Source organism: Benincasa hispida, chromosome 6, assembly GCF_009727055.1.
Source record: "Benincasa hispida cultivar B227 chromosome 6, ASM972705v1, whole genome shotgun sequence".
In the NCBI taxonomy this organism is placed as follows: domain Eukaryota; kingdom Viridiplantae; phylum Streptophyta; class Magnoliopsida; order Cucurbitales; family Cucurbitaceae; genus Benincasa; species Benincasa hispida.
This window is the reverse complement of record NC_052354.1, coordinates 35,402,043-35,421,882: the sequence shown is the minus strand read 5'-3', so window position 1 is coordinate 35,421,882 and position 19,840 is coordinate 35,402,043. Positions and strand designations below refer to the sequence as shown.

The window sequence follows — 19,840 nt, the reverse complement described above, 5'->3', positions numbered from 1 at the left end:
ATAATCTCCAAAGAAAAATCTCTCAGCGTAATCTCCAAAGAAAAATCTCTCAGCGTTCTCTTTCCCAATTTTTGGGTAAACTAAGATTTTTGGTTGAGTTCAGGATCCCAAGGGACTTTATTCTCGCTGGTCAAATGAATATTTTTTTTTTCCAATATAATAAGAATGGAAGGGATTCGAATCACAAATTTAGCCGATACTAACAGATTGAGATACGGTTGAGTTATACACGTAGGTGATTAGTCATATTATTATTTATTTATATATTTCGGCACACTGTAAATATTCGGACATGTATGAAAAAGAAAAACGGCATTTACCTTGAGCCCAATTAAGCACTGTGATACTGATAACTAAACTAAAATGGGTTTTGGGTGTGAATTTTGTAGATGGCAATGAAGGATCAGAGCCTTGAGTTGCAGGAGTCCGGTTGGGAGGAGCTGAGGCGTGAAGCTCGTAAGATCGAGGGCGATCTCGATGTCAAGCTCTCCTCCTATGCAAAGCTCGGTACCAGGTTCACTCAAGGAGGTTTGTTTTCTCTACCTTTTTTCATTGCACTATCTTCTCATTCCTTACTCCTTTATGCTTTACAATCGCTATATCCAAATTCGTACTGGGTAAAGCTTCAATTTCAGTTGCTACTATTTCTCATCGTGCAGAGATGGATGGAATTGGCCCTTCCTGTTTGGTGGAACCTTAACGAAGGGTAGTGTTTATGTGAGATGGTCAAGGATAACTCTAGCTACGCTTTCTAATTTTCTTTTTCTTAGATTGCCGATATGTAAGTAATCAAATCGAAGATCTAACTTGGAAACTTCACAAAGATGATTTCATTTATCTGTTATGTGATGTTGAATACTTCGCTGTGAATGATTTTTCCACAAGCACTTGTGATCGCATTCAGGCTTAGAATCACTTATCGAATTGGTTTGGAACTTCGGCATTAATTTTGCATTACAGCTTACTTTTTTCCCTTTTCCCTTTTTAAGAAAAATTTATGTACATCCCCCTCTATGGAACCTCTGATTGACTGAATGTTTGGATGTTCGTAGTTAAAGATCTTATATATGTCTTATGCCCCCAATGCTTCAAAAGCATATTCATTGTTCTGTGTTCTTCATTCCATACTGCTAAATAAAGTTAAATCAATTGAAGTTGAGTCAATTGGCTTATGTTCCTAATTTGTTTAATGGTTCCAAAACATCACATCAGCATTGCAGCTTATAAATTAGTCCAGAACATATTTTATTTTTTAAGTAAATAAAAGAACATCCACGACCCTAATCTTTCTATGCACCTGTTTAAACACTCTAAATGGCAAAGATTGTTTGCCTCAATCCAAGGCAATGCCACTGAGTTAAACCTTTGTACTACTAGTCCTTGATTAAGTACTGTCTTATACAGTTGTCTTTATACTTTGATGAAATTATATGACGATAGTTTCTGTGCTTGTGATCAGCTTATGTGGATTCTAGTTCACAATCTGTTGGTTCCAACCGATCATGGAAGTCTATGGAAATGGAAATCCAATCTTTACTGGAGAAATTGTTGGACGTTAATGATTCAATGAGTCGATGTGCTGTATCTGCAGCACCAGCTACCTCCATAAATCAAAAACTAGCAAGACACAAGGATATCCTCCATGAATTTACACAGGTTTTGACTTTCTTTTCCTCTTTTAGTTATTTTTTTTAATTATTTTTGTATCATCAAGATCCTAATGAGCGCATTAATAAGAATAATAATAATAAAAAATAACCTAATGAGAATTGATGATTTGTAGTTCCAAATTCTTTGGTTCAACCTAATTGTCTTTGGTTGACTACTTTGCTTGTATATGTTTGGTTTTTCATCAACCCTTGTTAAAGCCAGCAGGTGGTTCTTCTCTTTTCCCTATTGGGCTTCTTTCACATATTAGTTCAGATTTAGAAATGTTCTTGGCTCCATGCTGGCTTGACTTCAGTTGCGATTTTATGGCATGGGCTGCAAGAGCGCAAGATGATCCTGGAATCATTTGAGGCATGTACAATTAATTCCCTGTTGGAGTTAGCATGCAATTAGCGGAAACAATTAGGATCTTAAGCACTTTAATTCCATCAATTTTAGCATAGGAACGTGCATGTTCATAACAAGAAAAATAGGGTTTTGATATTACCTTTGTTGAACTCTTCAAATCACCAACTCCAGCTTGAATCTCCTCTTCAAAAGATTGTGAACCACCACTTGATCTTCTTTACTATTCTCTAGGACTTTTGATTGGATGGTGGGATCCAAAATGAATTAGGATTGAGGGAAATTGATAAGCAATTTCTGGTTTTGGTGTGATATGAGAATAAGAACTCCTTTTTCTTGCTCAATTCCATTTGCATGAATTGTATCTCAACAACATTAAACTGATTTTGTTCAAAATCACCATACAATCAGCTTGCATAGTTGCTTGACACCAAAACAACTCAAATATGAGTGGGAATTTGGTGTGTAAAGTGGGAAAAACCCACCATCATTCATTCTTCCAATTTTTTAATTGTTTATTTAATAAAAAATCATTTTTCAATTTGAAAACCATTTTCAAATTAATTGGTTTTTAATAAAAAAAATAATTTAATTTGAAATCCAATTTCAAAAATAAAATGGAGTAATTTAATTAATTTTAAACAAAAATTAATTCTAATAATTAATTTTTAATAAAATTATTTCAAAATAATTAATTAAACTATTTTAATTAATTAAATAATTTAATATCAAATATCAAATTATTAAACCACCAATTCCTAAAACATAAATCTCTATTCATGTAATTAATATTTAAATCAAATTTAAATATTATCCAATTCTCCAATTTCGTTCAATTTGAAATTACTAATTCTCTTAAATCGAATTTGAACGTTTCAAATTTACTCATCACGCTATTCTAAGGTTTAGTCCGTTTGTGAGCTAGTAGGGAACCTAATGGACTTACCGATGGGCTTCAACGATCTCAATTAACCAATATTCATTAACTACCGTGTCACTCCATTAAAGCCTAGTAGTTGCACTCCCCTCATTATAGATATATTTTTGTCCTCTTGATATAACCATAATCGGTAAGTCGACCCTTCATAGGTTGTTCCTAATAACGGCTGGGTCAAAAGCTGTTTTATCCCTGAAATTACATCTTGCTTCTTAAGTCTTACTGATCCTCTAATAAACAATTTATTTGTAATCCAATCACCAAATCGAGTCCCTCTCAGGCCAATGAAAGGGTAAAGCCCCTTGTTCAAGACAACAACCTCTTTATTATCCCTAAAAGCGGGTGGGAGTGAATTTCGTCTTGCACCCTATGTCCCCAACTATCTACTGGTCTTACCCCTGAAATGGGAGGCTTATTGAGTCGATGTTGTTGAGTCGACCTTCATTCATACAAATCTAAAGATAATCTCGAATAAACAGGAGTTCATAGTTAGCTTAGGATTAATGTCAAGTTACCTCGGTTATCACTTTGAAATAGTCAGTCTTAAACAACGTTATAAAGTAAGAATGACTTATTTCTTGGTTTGGTCTTATACAAACTCTTTGCATAGGATACCCCTACTCGCATGTCTCCACATAAATGATTCAGGATCACATCGTTTGTACAAAGTACAAAGTGGGCCGCATCTGATAATGTTTCCAGAATAAGGTACTCAGTCTTATCCGTATACTTATAGACCGTTTTGGCTATCTACTCGAATTTGATCAATTCTTATGTCTCCACATAAAGTCCAAGTACTCATGTAATAGTCATGAATCTTAGTTTATTGGATTTAATGCAATTTACATATTCAATAACAGTTTTATTGAAGTCACCAATCAACCTAAAAGCACAACTTTGAATTCTTTCTTCTAAAGGAAAGAGTCGATCAAAGTGTCATCCGTCTCTCCAAATTTCGTGACAACAAAGGATGGTTCGTGGAATGCGCGGTCTGGCCGTGGACGGGAGGAAGAAAAAACATTCACATCCCTTATGGTGATGGAACATCCGGATGGCAAGACTTCAGTACTATGGTAAGTGGCTTCTTAAAAGTCTCCCTTTTCCCCTTGCCCTCATCAGAACCTTCCCAGATTGCATCCCCTATTTCCTAAGATAGTAAATAGAGCTTTCAACATCGATGGGATAAAAGAAGCTCCACGAAAAAAGGAAATAGCTGTAGAAGAACAAGTTTCACGGATGTAGTGAAAAAAAAAAAAGAATATACCTCGTAGCCTACCTCAGAATTGATGATGATACTTCACAAGCAAGCCTTTTGGGTTCAGAAAAGCCAAGAGGTATTCGAAGAAGATTTTAATCAGTTATGGACCATTTCCAAGCTCTTTGCATTTAATGAGTGGAAGGAAATAGAAAAAAGTTTGATTCAAGGCTTCCATATACCTGTTATCATCAATCCCCTGTTTGAAGACAAAGCTTTAGTCAAATTAAACCAAGGGAATTTGGAAGATCTGATAGAAGCCCCTGGAAAGTGGCAGTCAATAGGGCCTTATCATCTTTTATTTGAAAGATGGAACAAAGAGAAGCACGACAGACCTATAGTTGTGAAAGGATTTGGGGGTTGGATCTCAATAAACAACCTACCTTTGGACTATTGGTGTAGAGCCACATTTGAAGCAATTGGAGCATACTTCGGAGGTCTTGAAAGCATAGCAAGTGATACTCTTAATCTCATCAATTGTGCGGAAGCAAGAATAAAAGTAAGAAGGAATATTTATGGATTCATGCCAGCAACCATAGAAATTAAAGATGAAAAGCGTGGAAATATCTTTTTGAATTTTGGTGATATAAAGTGTGTTGAGTCTTTCAAAAATCTCAAGGGCGATCTTCTTCTTAACCAATTCTCCAATCCAATTGATTTATGTCGAATCCATCAAGCCATGAAAGATGAAGGGGCAATCATTGAAGAGCTTGGATCAGATTGGTCTTTTCTTCTTTCCTCAGACTCTAAGTCGAAGTTTGCAAGAAATCCGTATGCAGCCTTAATAAGATCTCCCAATCAAAATCAAAAGAATTTGAAGCGCCATCCTCATTCAACCTGCAAGAAAATATCAAAAGAATACGAAGAGTCACAACAAGACCCTCAGACTGTTTTGTTTAACTCAGAATTCTGCGAAGAAGAATGCCAAGAGTCACCTCGGAAAAGGAAAAAGAAGACGAATCATCTCCCTTTACAAAAGAACTCGAGTGTGTCAGCAGAAGTAGAAGAGTTTCCTCTCTTTCTACAGCAAAAGAAACATTTAAATCAGCCGGTTGGTGACAATTAGTTGAAGAATTTGAACAACCACATTTATTGAGGAAAGAGAAAGAACCAGTGGATTTAATGCTCAATGTTTCTCTCCCTCTAACAGCGGAAAAGTTAAAAAAAAAAAAACGGCTCTCCCTTAGTTATTATGAGCCATCACACACTCTCTCTTCCAATTGAAAAATCGGGCTCCATCATCTCAGTTACAGCAAGAGAAAAATCATTAAAGATTAATGACATTGAGGCTGATTCTGCAGCCAGCCCTTCACAAATCACGCCCCTTCAGCAACCAAGAGAAGTTAATGACATTGAGGCTCCTGCAACTTCCGAAAAAGGCTCACACCTCTTCAAACCTTTCCCCAATCATTTTGTGCAAAGACATAAATCACTTATCAAATTGTGGTCCTCCATCTCAAATTCTAATTTAATTGAGGACTATTGCATAAGGCTTCAAATCCCAGAAAACAAATAAAAAAGGTCAGTTTTTTGTTCTACTAATTGGCCTCCCCTTAATCATCCATCTTTCAAGGATTCAGATCCAAATATCTCTCTTTTGCAAGGATCTCCAATTCATGGAATCTCTCATGACTTCGAAGATGCATCAGTAACAAGTGTAAGCAATGAAGAACTTGAAAAAGACATCAAGGAAATTGATCAAACTTCAGCAGAAGACTTAATTGGCAGTGGAGATGCTTTAAAGTTTCTCTTCCATACAGAGGAAGAACAGGGGGTTGAAAGGAAGAGATCCCTGATTTCACCACCATTTATCAAAGATTGCATACCTCAGGAGCTCAATTCATTGATTGAAGAGTGTGAACTTACTCTGGGTTAACCAACTGTCCAGAATTCAATAACCTTAAAAGCAATAATGAAGATTCTTTCATGGAACATCAGAGGGCTTGGTGACAGAAATAAAAGGTTGGCAATCAAAAGACTCTGGAAAAAAATAAACCCTGACATAGTACTTCTCCAAGAAACAAAAAGAGACAACTTCGATCTACCTTTTATTAAAAGCTTATGGAGCTCTAAAAAAGTTGGCTGAGCTTTTGTGGAAGCTTCGGGTAGGGCAGGAGGTATTTTATCAATGTGGGATGAAGGCAAAATTTCAGTTTCAAAGATTTCCAAAGCATCATACTGTTAAGCCACTGGTTCTTCCCTACTATTTCTTCCAATCGAATAACAAGAAAATTAAGAAATGAACAGGAACAATGGCAATCAACAAACTCTTCCAGCTTTTATTTATAAACTTGTCAGCAATCGTCTCAGCCAAGAAATACAGAGGAATAAGAATAAACCCAAACAAGAGAGTAATTAACAAAACTCAATGGAAACCCAGAAATGTAAAACGATAGCCACCAGCCTAGAATTCGAGAGGTACTGGACCCTCTCCTGAAGGACGAACCATCTTCCACCAAAATTCTTCCCTCCTCCTCCTCTCTTTCTCTTCCTATTTGTTTAGCTCCCTGTGGTCCCACCCCCAACAGTTTCCTCAACAAATTTGCCCCTTTCCATCATATCTTCATACTCCACTATCCCTCTAACTAACTCTTGTGGTGATTTTCCCTTTTTGTCCCTCCTCTTGTATGTGAATATAATGGGAGGTTTTACATTACCGCTCCTCTCGAAATGCACCTTGTCCTCAAGGTGGAAGGACGGAAATTGCTGCCGGATGTTCATTATCGACTCCCAAGTGGCCTCACTATCCGGAAGGCCCTTCCATTTAATAAGTCATTCTTGTGTGTTCAGTTCTCCATTCCACCTTACTCCAAGCACCACTTCAGGGGTAATCTATAGCTCAAATTCTTCCATTAGCATAGGAGGTAATGGCTGTATATATTGCGACTTACCCAATTTCTTCTTAAGTTGAGACTCATGAAATACATCATGTATAACTGCCTCTGGTGGCAAATTCAGTCGATATGCCACTTCTCCTATCTTTTTCAGTTACTTGATACGGACCATAGAACCTTGGGGATAATTTCTCACTTTTCCTTTTTGCTAGTGACCGTTGTCTGTAGGGTCTTAGTTTGAGGAAAACTTCGCCTCCTACCTCAAATGTCAGCTCACGTCTATGCTGGTCGGCTTGCTTCTTCATTCTATTTTGTGCAATTTCCAAATTCTTCTTAAGTGCATTCAAAGCCAAGTCCCGCTCCTTTAAGAGGTTGTCAACACTGTCATTGCTTGATTTTGTTTCCCCATAATGGATTAACGATGGGGGAGTCCTTCCATAGATTGCTTGGAATGGGGTGGCCCTTATTGAAGCATGGAAAGTGGTGTTATACCAATACTCCTGCCCAAGCCAGCCATTTATTCCATCTATTAGGTTGCTCATTGCAGAAACACCTTAAGTAAGTCTCCAAACACCAATTTACTCGCTCAGTTTGTCCATCTGTTTGAGGATGGAAGGCCGTACTTCTCCTTAATTTGGTTCCCAATGCTGCAAAGACTTTTCTCCAAAAATTACTCAAAAAGATCTTATCCCTATATGTAGTAATCGACTTGGGAATGCCATGGAGCTTGATAATCTCTTGTATGAAGATTTCTGCCACTTGCTTCGTTGAAAATGGATGCTTTAGAGGAATAAAGTGCCCATATTTGCTCAGTCTATCAACCACTACTAAGATGGAATCAAAGCCCCCAGCCCTAGGAAGGCCTTCAATAAAATCCATGGTCCACTCTTCTAAGGTTAGCTCGGGAATAGGTAACGGTTGTAGCAGTCCTACAGGGGTTAGAGATTCTGATTTGTTCCTTTGGCAAATATCACAGCCTGCCACATATCTTTTGATATCACTCTTCATTCCCGGCCAATATAACTCCCCACTCATGCGTTTGTAGGTCCTTAAGAACCCCAAATGCCCTCCAAGTATGGAATCATGGTAAGTGTGCAGCAAAGAAGGAATCGAAGTCGATTGTTTAGGAATTACTAACCTCCCCTTATAGAGTAGCCTTCCATTTGTCCATCTGTAGTTAGGTTTGCCCTCCGGATTATCTTTCAACAAGGCAATGATTTGCTATAGTTCCTCATCTTCCCCCACCTCCTTTGGTATGAGTTCCACATCTACCACGGCTGATGAGTACAAACTAATAAGTTCGGACGGTAGTTGTACTCTAGACAGGGCATCTGCTGCTTTGTTCATCAATCCGGGCTGGTAAAGTATTTTGAAATCATATCCAAAAAGCTTGGTTAACCAATGCTGAAATTGTGGTTGTACTTCCTTCTGCTCCACCAAGAACTTCAAGGCTTTTTGATCTGAAATCACAGTGAATCTTCCTCCTAACAAGTAATGACGTCACCTTTGGACAGCCAACACGATTGCCATTAATTCCCTTTCATATATGGACTTGTTTTGAGCACGCTGTGAGAGCTTTTGGCTGAAAAAAGCTATTGGTTTGTCTCCTTGAGTCAACACAGCCCCCACCCCTGTTCCAGAGGCATATGTTTCTATGATGAAGGATTGGTTGAAGTCGGGTAATGTTAGAACCAGACATGCCACCATCTGCTGCTTCAGATCTTCAAATGCTCGAGTGTCAGCCTCATCCCATTTGAAGCTATTTTTCTTGAGCAAACGTGTTAATGGGGCTGCCTTGATGCTGTAACCTTGAACAAAACGTCGGTAATACCCGGTTAAACCCAAGAAACCCCTCAATTCAGTCACATTTGTGGGGCATGGCCAGTTGACCATAGCTTGGATCTTTTCCCCATCAGCTTCAACCCCTTGGTGTGAAATCTAGTGCCCCAAATATTGAATCCTTTCCCGGCAGAACACACACTTCTTTTGGTTAGCAAAGAGTTGGTTGTCTCTTAGAATGTTGAACACCACCCCTAAGTGAGTCCCATGAGTGGAAACATCTGGACTATAAACCAAAATATCATAAAAAGCACAAGTATAAAGCGATGTAGAAATGGTTTAAAGACCTGGTTCATAAGTGATTGGAAGGTTGCAGGTGCATTCGTTAGCCCAAAAGGCATGACTAAGAATTCGTAGTGCCCTTCGTGGGTTCTAAATGCTGTCTTCTCGATGTCTTCCTCCCTCATGCTGATTTGGTGGTATCCTGACTTTAAATCAAGCTTGGAGAATACAACAGCCCCGTGTAACTCGTCAAGTAACTCCTTAATGACTGGAATTGGGAATTTGTCAGCTATTGTAGCTTGATTCAGCCTCCTATAGTCTACACAAAATCGCCCACCACCATCCTTCTTCTTCACCAACAACACTGGGCTTGAATAAGGACTCCTGCTAGGTCGAATGAAACTAGCTTGCAACATTTCATGAACCAGTTTCTCTATCTCCTCCTTTTGCGCATGTCCATACTTGTAGGGCCTCACATTGATTGGATTGGTACCATCCTTAATGGTTATTCGGTGGTCAATTGCCTTTTTAGGGGGAAGTGAAGTAGGTAAGCTGAAAACATCTTGGTTTTGATCTAATAATTCTTGAATCATGACAGGTAATGCTGGTTGGCCTTCTTCTTTCCTTCCTCCGTTCCATTAAGTCTTCAAACTCAAGATGCTGGAAATCTGCCAAGAAGCCCATATCATCATCATTCCACTGCTTACTCAACATTTTAAAAGAAATTTCAGCTTTAGTGAGGGAGGGATCCCCTCTCAACATGATAGGTGCTCCATTCGACCAAAAAACCATTGTCAATGAAGGCCAATGAATTCCTATGAACTCTGTGGTACAAAGTCATGGCATTCCGAGTACCACATTCATCCTTCCTAACTACATAGCCAAGAAATCTGCCTTCACTGTTAAATTTGGGAGTGTGAGCTCTACCCCCTTACAAATACCCTTCCCTTCGATTTCACTTCCATTTCCTATCACCACCCCGAACTTCTTCTGTTGTTCCAATGGTATTTCCAGCTCCCTTACTGTTTCTTGATGGATAAAATTGTGAGTAGCTCCCGAGTCAATGAGTACTACCACTTCCTTGCCCCTGATTTTGCCCTTGAGTTTCATTGTTCCCTTTGCTGAGAAACCGAGTAAGGAGTTCAATGATAGTTCCACCTTCTCTTGCATTTCCACATTCTTCAATTCAACCGGTTCTTTGACCTTAAAATGTCAAACAATTTGTAGAAAAAGCTACTGGATAACAAACGTGTACGGTCCGAATTGCTACAGAGAAAGGGACAACCTATGGTCTGAATTGTCTTCCATATTAGATTCTTGTGATGTTCCATGGTGCCTTGGAGGGGACTTTAATTGCATCCGAAGAAGACAAGAAAGATTCCCAATAGGAAGATCTTCAAGAGAAATAAGAAACTTCAATAAGTTTATTAGAGAGTCAAATCTAATTGAAATTTGTATGTCCAATGGAAAATTCTCTTGGTCAAGAGAAGGAGTAATGGTATCAAGATCCCTCATCAACAGATTCTTTGTTTCTCAAAATTGGGATGAGTTCTTTGAAGATTCAAGAGTGTCAAGACAAGCTCGAACTATTTCAGATCACTTTCCTCTTCTTTTTGGAGCTGGTGCTTTTGAGTGGGGTCCCTCCCCATTTAGATTCTGTAACAACTGGCTAAAAAAATAAGGAATACTGTTGGATAATTGAAAATTCTTTGTTGATAAAAGGGCAGCAGGATTGGGCTGATTTTGCCTTATATTCCAGACTAAGAAGGGTAAAACAGAGTGTTAAAAGGTGGCTGGCAGAGCACGAAAAAGACCAGAAAATCAGAGAAGAATCTCTGCCGAAAGAAATCAATGAAAAAGACCTCCAAACCGACAGCCTTGAGAACTTTTCAGCAGAAGAAGATGTGAGATTGTCTTTAAAGGCTGACCTATTATCTCTTTACCAAGCAGAGGAAAGAGACCTAACTCAAAAAAGCAAGCTGAATTGGCTACTTCTGGGGGATGAGAATACTTCTTTCTTTCATCGTTTCCTTGCAGCTAAAAGGAGGAAAAGTCTTATTGCTGAATTATTCAACGACCAAGAATTGCCAACCAAATCTTTCTGAGAGATAGAAACAATCATATTGGATTTCTTTTCCAATTTATACACAAAATGCACGGGTACTCGTTCAATACCTTTGAATATGGCTTGGTCAAGAGTCTCAACTGAAGGTAATACTCATTTGATTGCAAAATTCAATATAGCAGAGATTAAAGCTACTATTCAAGCCTTAGGAAAAAATAAGGCTCCTGGACCAGATGGTTTCACAGTGGAATTTATTCTTCATTTCTGGAACTTGTTGATGGATGGATTTAAAGATGTCTTCCAGGAATTCTATCACAACGGTAAACTCAACTCATGTATTAAGGAGAATTTTATTTGCTTAATTCAAAAGAAAGAGGAAGCAGTCCTGGTAAAAGACTTTCGACCTATAAGCCTTTCTACTATTGTTTATAAGATAATAGCTAAGGTGCTTGCGGAAAGGCTCAAAGTGATCATGCCAAGCCTAATAAATTCAACACAAAGTGCCTTCATAGAAGGAAGGCAAATTCTTGACCCAATTCTTATAGCAAATGAGGCTGTAGAGGAGTATAGAGTCAAAAAGAAGCAAGGTTGGATATTAAAACTTGATTTGGAAAAAGCCTTTGATAGAGTTGATTGGGAGTTTCTTGAAAAAATTCTCCATGAAAAAGGCTTCCATCCAAAGTGGATCTCATGGATTATTGGCTTTATATCCAATCCTAAATTCTCCATATTCATCAATGGAAGACCTAGAGGAAGAATTATGGCAACAAGAGGAATTAGACAAGGAGACCCTCTTTCTCCTTTTCTTTTTCTTTTAGTTAGTGAAGTTCTTTCAGCCTTGGTCAACAGAATTCATGAAAAATGATTGTTTGAAGGATTTGTGGTAGGAAAGGATAATATCCATATTTTAATTCTCCAATTTGCAGACGACACCCTCTTATTTTGTAGAAATGATGATGGAATGTTAGAGATTCTCCGAAAAACTCTTGCATTATTCGAATGGTGCCACGGTCAGAAAATAAATTGGGAAAAGTCAGCCATACGTGGAATTAATATTGAAGATTCCAAGCAAGCAGCCGTGGCCTCAAGGTTAGGTTGTAAATCTTTGCAGCTGCCTTTTCTATATCTAGGTCTTCCATTGGGCGGATATCCAAAAAAAAGTGGACTTTTGGCGGCCGGTGATAGACAAACTTCAGAGCAAACTTGACAAATGGAGAAGGTATAACCTCTTAAGAGGCGGTATGGCAACTTTATGCAATTCAGTTCTTTCAAATTTACCAACCTATTATATGTCTTCCTTCTTAATTCCAGAAAAGGTTATTTCCTCTATAGAAAGAATTATGAGAAATTTCTTTTGGGAAGGACATAAAGGAGGGAAGCTAAATCATTTGGTAAAATGGGAGATTGTATAAAAAAAAATTGAGGATGGGGGACTGGCTCTAGGAGGCTTAAAAAGAAGAAATTTGGCACTTCTTGCCAAATGGGGGTGGCGATTTATCCATGAGAATTCTTCTCTATGGACACAAGTTATAAAGAGTATTCATGGTAGAAATTTTGGTGAATGGCACACTTCTGGAAAGTCATTTTGCAGTCTTCATAGTCCTTGGATCAGCATCTCAAAAATCTGGTTGAAAGTAGAAGTCTTGGCAGTCTTCAAACTGGGAAATGAAAGCAGAATAGCCTTCTGGCATGACTCTTGGACTGGTAACACACCCCTTAAACTCAGTTTTCCCTCTTTATTTAGAGTTGCTTCCAACCAAAATGGATCTATTTTGGATCGTTGGGATTCTCAAACCCTCTCTTGGTCTCTACCATTCAGAAGACTATTAAAAGAAGAAGAAATACCAGATTTCTAGGCTTTACTCTTATTGATTTCCAACATAAAGCCTTCTTTCAGACCTGACTCTCGATCTTGGTCTTTAGAAGCAAATGGCTCATTCACGGTAAAATCTTTGTCTAACCATCTTGCCTTGGCCTCACCTCTTGACACCCACCTTTTAAGAGCTCTTTGGAAGACCAATAGCCCTCGAAGAGTGAATATTATGGTTTGGATCTTGCTTTTTGGAATCCTAAACAATGCCTCAGTTCTACAACACAAGCTGCCCTCCCATTTTCTTTCTCCTAATTAGTGTGTTTTATGTAAATCAGCTGGAGAAGATTTACAGCACTTGTTCTTTGACTGCTTCTTCGCAAGAAATTGTTGGCTAGTCCTATTTAAATCCTTCAACATGAGCTGGGCTTTCGACATTACTTGTAAAAATAACGTTCAGCAGCTGCTCACTGGTCCTATCCTCAAAAAAGCCCTAAATCTGATTTGGTGCAATGCAGTAAAAGCAATACTAGTTGAAATTTGGTTCGAAAGAAATCAAAGAATCTTTCAAGGTAGAGAACACACTTGGTTCTTCCGCTACGAGGCTGCTAAACTTAATGCTTCTCAATGGTGTTCTCTTTCAAAGCATTTTGCAGCATACTCCCTTCAGGATTTATGTTTGAATTGGCAAGCATTCATCCTCCCAGATTGAGGATTGATTGTGTTTTAAGGAGAACGGACACTGCTCTCCAACCTTGAAGACTTAAGTAGTTAGGCTTAGTTTCTTGTTTTCCCTCTTGTTATGTATTTTGTCTATCAAAAGAGGATGCTTTTTCTCTGTATTCAATTCTCTTATAAGTTCCATCTTTTCCGTTTTGTTTGAGTTTTATGGATGTGATGAGGACGCTAAGAGGGTGTCAACCTAGTTGAGATGCCCGGGTGCGTCTCCTGATCTCGTGTCTTGTATCGCTCCTATTTAAGTACACATCTCTTGTACTTTCTCTTTATGCATTAATAAAAAGTTTGGTTTCCTTTTCAAAAAAAAAAATAACGGTTTTATTGAACAAAACCTCAATAACATCTTTATTGAAAAATAGAATATGTTTAATCTTACAAATTGCGAGTTTTAGGACATACAACCCAACATTCCCGTCCACCTTGGAGAACTAGTTGAAATTTTGGGTAGCAACATTTGTCTGTCATATTAGATTTACTTACCACTAGAGAGGAATAAATCTTAACGGGACAGCTAATAGATTGTTATTTAGCTGAATAGTTGTGGTTTAGAAAATTTAGGCCGGTGGTTCGGGGGAAACGTGGTAAGGTAGCTGTCATAACCTCCCAATCATAATATTAAAGTGACTAATGGTCTGACCCTTGATCTTAATATTTATACTTGACTTGAATAGTTGTCGTCATATTAGATTTACTTACCACTAGAGAGGAATAAATCTAACGGGACGGCTAATAGATTGCTAGGTAGCTGAATAGTTGTGGTTGAGAAAATTAGGCCGCTGGTTTGGGGGGATATGTGGTAAGGTAGCTCTCATAACCTCCCAGTCATAGTATTGAAGTGGCTAATAGTCTGGCCCTTGATCTTAATATTTATACTTGACTTGAACAAGAAAAAAGAACGACATCTCTCCCAAGAAGGGCTATTTATACAACAAAAGTAACTACCTAGGGAGTTACAACTCCATAAGAAAACTACTCATCCTTATCTAATTTTGAATAACAAACCATCCTTATCAACTTTTAAATGAAATAACTACTATTCTCATTTACGTGGGACTGAAGTTCCTCATTTACCCTTCTTGGAGCCACCTTTGTAATTGGAGGTCTAACAGAATGCAATACAAGGTGAGGCGACACATATATATGGAGCATGTGGTGATGGGCACACATAGGCACTAATGGGGGCCAATGCCCCAAAATTCATAATGCGGGCAAGTGCACACCTTAGAATGGATGCAAGTGGTTATAAGTGAGTAGACACAGTTAGGGGTGATAGTTGGTGATGGGCACACATAGGCACTAATGGGGGCCAATGCCCCAAAATTCATAATAGCGGGTGGACGCAAATGCACATTGGCGGGCAAGTGCACACCTTAGAATGGATGCAAGTGGTTATAAGCGAGTAGACACAGGTAGGGGTGATAGTTGGTTTAGTTTCTTCCGTTTTGGGCCCAACTGAGAACCAAACCAAACCAGTTGATTTTGTAAAAATGGGAACCAAGACCAACCAATGTTCAATAAAGGACAAAACTAATGGTTTGGTTTTTGGTCTATTTGGTTCCTGGGCTCAGTTTTTGGTTTTATGTAATTTCTCTTTAAAATCGAAAAAAACTCATGGATTTTCAATATTAGTCTTTCGAGAGGGTTATCTCTCTCCCAAAATTCCCACAATGGAAAATTCTTACCAAAATCTTTACACCTTCTAAGGTCCCTAACACACTATTTATAACCAAGGCCCCTAGCTAATTACCCTTATGCCCTTACTATTATCCTACTAATAATCCTAATATAGGGCTCTCACAGATTATGCTTTATTACCTACTAGAATTTTGGAAGCAATAAAATTGGTATCTTCTTCGATATAGTTTGAATCAAGTACACATCTTCTATGATAGGAGAAAGACCATCTACAAATAAGGAAAAATATGTAGGATTCTTTCTCACTTTGTGATATTAAACTTCAGAATGACAAAACTACAGGGAAATGTTCTTCAAAGCAAAAACCAAACCACCAGCCCATATGAGAGGGCTGGAGCTCTCCACAAGAACTACCGTTCTATTACACGATATTCAAGATAACAACCCTAACTAAAGAGAAAGCTTAAATACCAACATTCCCTGCTAATTCCCTGTCTAGGGTGTATAACTTTTCCTACCCCTTATTTTATAAACATTCTTAATGGGGGGCATAACAAAATACTACAAATGTAAATACACTAAATCCAACAGATGTGTTAGAAGGTATATGAGGGAGAGGATGGAGAGTTGTTGAGTAGGTTAGTAGGCAGCTTGTATGGGGGAGAACAGACTCTCGTTAACGTCCCTTACTCCCACAAAATAACTAACCTCCCTCCACAATTACATTCTTACCCCTCCTCTTATATTGATGAATTATAGATGGTCTAACAGAACTATGATAGGAAGGGTATTAGGGTGGCTAGGAATACTATTAGGATGTTGAGGGTATATTACCAATTAATTAAGGAGTTTGTTAGGGAGAGTTGTAATAAATAGTGAGGGAAAAAGGACGAAGGCAAGCATTGATTTAGTTGGCTTTAGGCTTGAGTGAGAGTACTTAACAAGAGAGTGAGGGTCCCAGTATCTTGAATTCATTGGCTTGTCTTGTCTTCTTTTATCTTTTGTATTTCAATATATTTGGGGTTCTAAGGTGATGTTTTATCTATGTAGTAGACCCCCTGTCCATTTGGCTGCCACACGATGCTTGTGCGAATGGCATCTTTCTTCATCATGCTGCATGTATCTGTTGTTCACCACACATTTGTTTGTCCTCCATCTCGACTACTATTGCTGATTATAGTCAACTAACTGATTGTCACTCACCCCATCAAATTAATCCAGTTGCACTTTATAGTACCAAATGTTTGTTAGGCTAAAAGTCAAATTTCTTGAGGGTGTTTGATGTGACCTTGTGGATTGGGTTACATTAATTTGTTTATTGAATGAAAGTAGAAGAAAGAACGAAATAAATAAAAGTGAACAGAAAAAAAAAAGAAAGAAAAAGAAAAAAGAAGAAAGAAAGAAGGAAGAAAAGGAAGAAAGAAAAAGAAGTGAAGAGGACAGAGAGAGCTTACGTTTTCCCTCTACATTTTTTACATCTCTTGCAAGCAAACCTATTGTTTAACTAGACAAGGCAAGGCGTGTTTCAAGGGCAGATAATGATAGAAATATTATCAGAGTAATTGGGAACGTTGTTAAGGTTTTTCTTGTACTTTGAGCATTAGGTTCTTTTCATTTTATCAATGAAAAATTGTTTCTTTTTAAACAAAAAAGGAACGTTGTTAAGGTATCAAGTTGTAAGATAAGCAATTGTTTAACTGATTCTCACTCAAGAAGGATTTCCAAGTACCTCAAGTACTGGAGTGTCATTGTACCTCAAGTACTGGAGGGTCACTCAAGTAGTAAGGTTGAAACATCTTTAAACCCACAGTCTCAGCTGTTATGGTCAAATGCGGTCAAAGCAATCCTTGCTGAAATTTGGTTTGAAAGGAATTAGAGTCTTCCAAGATAAATCACTTGTATGGATGGATCCTTTTGAAATCATAAGGATTAATGCTTCTTCTTGGTGCTCTCTTTCCAAGTTTCATACAGATTTTTCTATTCAAGATTTATGCTTTAGATTAGAATGTCTGTCTTTCCAACTTGGTCTTTATATTATGTTGATTGCTTTTGTATTTCTCCCGTATTTTTGTTTTAACTACTTTTGTTTTCTTGTAATTTGAGTACTAGTCTCTTTTTATTTCTTCAATGAAAAGTATAGTTTCCTTTTCTAGAAAAAAAGTTGAAACATATTAGTGCTGAAAGCATAAAAAATGACAAGAGGAGATATCCCCTCAAGCTGGGCTTACAAAATGGATCTCCTGTTGGAAAAAATTTGATCACAATCATAGCTACAAAAAGGTCTAGAACATGTAGAGAAAATGGATGCATATCTTATAGAAATTCCGCAGGAATGCGATGCCATCACCGTGCGAGACTAGAGGATTTTAACCCATCCATGAAAAGGAATACCAATAAGCTGGATCAAGGACCTTGTCACCTTATCATTCAAAATATTCTGTGTTCATTCGTTAGTCATGAAATATTGGAGCAAATTTACAATGCATCGGGTGAACTTTGAATATGGGGTAAGGTAATGATTTGACCTCATAGTTCTTCTGTGCCATATTCTAATTTCTGATTGAAATTTGAAATTGCGTACGTCATTTGCTTTAATGATTTAAGGATCCACCTTGCCACTTCCTTGATATAAATGCTTTATTCAACAACATTGAAGTAGTAAAGAATGAAAGTTATTGATGTGCTTCAGGAATTCAAACGGATCAAAGGAAACATTAATTCGATGAGGGAACATGCAGAACTTTTGAGTTCTGTTAGGGATGACATCAACGAGTATAAGGTTAGCACGACCACCTCTGGGTTGACATTGTTACATGGAATGTGTTGACAGAGATATATTCAATGCATGTTAGAAAGTAACTCTTGCCCAATTTGTTTCGTACAGTTACCTGGAACCATGTCTCCGAGGGTGCAATTAGTGCGGGAAAGAGCTGCTATTCATGGAAGTATTGCTCATGTAAGCCTCAATAAAATTTATTGGTGATCTAGTCTCCTCCTTCAGTTCCCTTGCAATGCAGCCTTTTTTTTTTGAGCAAAATGTTTTATTTGAAGCAAGATGTGAGAATATAGAGATAAGCACTTGGGAGCATTAGGTTGTTTGCTAGACGTGCAAAAATCACTCATATGTGTAAGGAGGAAAATGAAAAAGAAAACTAACTTTATTTGTCAGTCAATATTCGTCTTTCATCATTCCCCTCGAGTATGGTTTTGCTTTAACCTTGGAATTTAGAAACGCATAACTGTCCATGGATTTGATATGTAGTTTAGCATTATGATATTAGCCTTTTCAATCATGGATTTTGATGTATTGCCGCAGTTCATGTTTTTCCTTTCTTTTTAAATTTGTCTTCTGCAGATGGACGAAGTAATAAGTCAAGCCCAAACTACAAGGGCAGTCTTGGGAAACCAAAGGGCCTTGTTTGGTGATGTTCAAGGAAAAGTGAAGCTTCTAAGTGACAAATTCCCAGTTATACGTGGCCTTCTAGGTAATTTACAAACATTGGTAAAGTCAGTCACTATTGTTTTCTGGTCCGTTTGGGCTAACAATAATTAGTTTCTGATGACACGATCAGGTTCAATTAGAAGAAGACGGTCAAGGGACACAATTATTCTGTCTGGAGTCATTGCAGCATGTACTTTGTTTCTCATTATCTATTGGCTTTCAAAATGATTAGAAAAGGGCGAATGTGAAAATTTGGAGTTTTGGTTTTGTAACTGTTTTTTATTTTATTTTTTAAGCAGCATCGAGATTGAAGAATTTATAGTGTTTCTTATGCCATTAAATTAAATTCGGATGTCTTTTTCTTACCTTCTATAATGCCACCATTTTGCCATTTCAAATTGGAGGTGAAACTTTGAAGCGTACGCGATGTACAGTAATAAGAAAGCAAATAGAAATATTGGTTTTCTATTGATGGAAATATAGAGCTTATTTCCGAGGGTGAAATGTAATTGAAATTATTGAGAATCAAGATTATGATGAAATGTTAAAATCGGTATTGGAATGAGATCGTAAAACTGAAAAAAAATGGGAAATATGGTTGGGTTGAAAATAGTTGGAAGGGAATGTAATAGGGATTACAAATCATGTCTAAAGTCCTCAATCTAAATATGGGTTTGGAATTATAATCCTTTATTAGGGGGCGTTTGGCGTGCATGTTTGGAATCTTAAACCTGGGAATGTTATGTATGGGGATTAGGCTAGAAGGTTTAGATAGCTTAGGTTTAAGAAAATTGTATTTGGAGTGCAAGTTTTGGAAGTAAGCCTGTGTTTAAAGTGCGAACTTAAATAGTTGGGGAATGAAGTATGGATTTATAAATATTTAGTTTATGAAAAAAAATTTCTTGTATTTAATCACCGTTTAAATTTTAGATTATTTTAAATTTGTCATCTTAATTATTTTAATATAGTTAAGTTTAAAATAAACTAAAAAAATTTAGAAGAATATTTTTTAAAAAAAATTGAAATAGAGATTTTGACTAAAATTATAAT

The 19,840-nt window shown here is 37.5% G+C and overlaps 1 protein-coding gene across 1 annotated transcript; it reads left to right on the top strand.

Annotated features, from left to right (window-relative positions):
* Positions 1-307: 307 nt before the first annotated feature.
* Positions 308-19,157, top strand: LOC120079633 (Golgi SNAP receptor complex member 1-2-like). Its single transcript, XM_039033898.1, has 6 exons — positions 308-528; positions 1,460-1,656; positions 18,038-18,127; positions 18,233-18,304; positions 18,704-18,833; positions 18,921-19,157. Exons 1-6 carry the CDS (start codon positions 390-392, stop codon positions 19,016-19,018), a joined length of 726 nt encoding a protein of 241 aa, XP_038889826.1. The 5' UTR covers positions 308-389; the 3' UTR covers positions 19,019-19,157.
* The last annotated feature ends 683 nt before the right edge of the window (positions 19,158-19,840 follow it).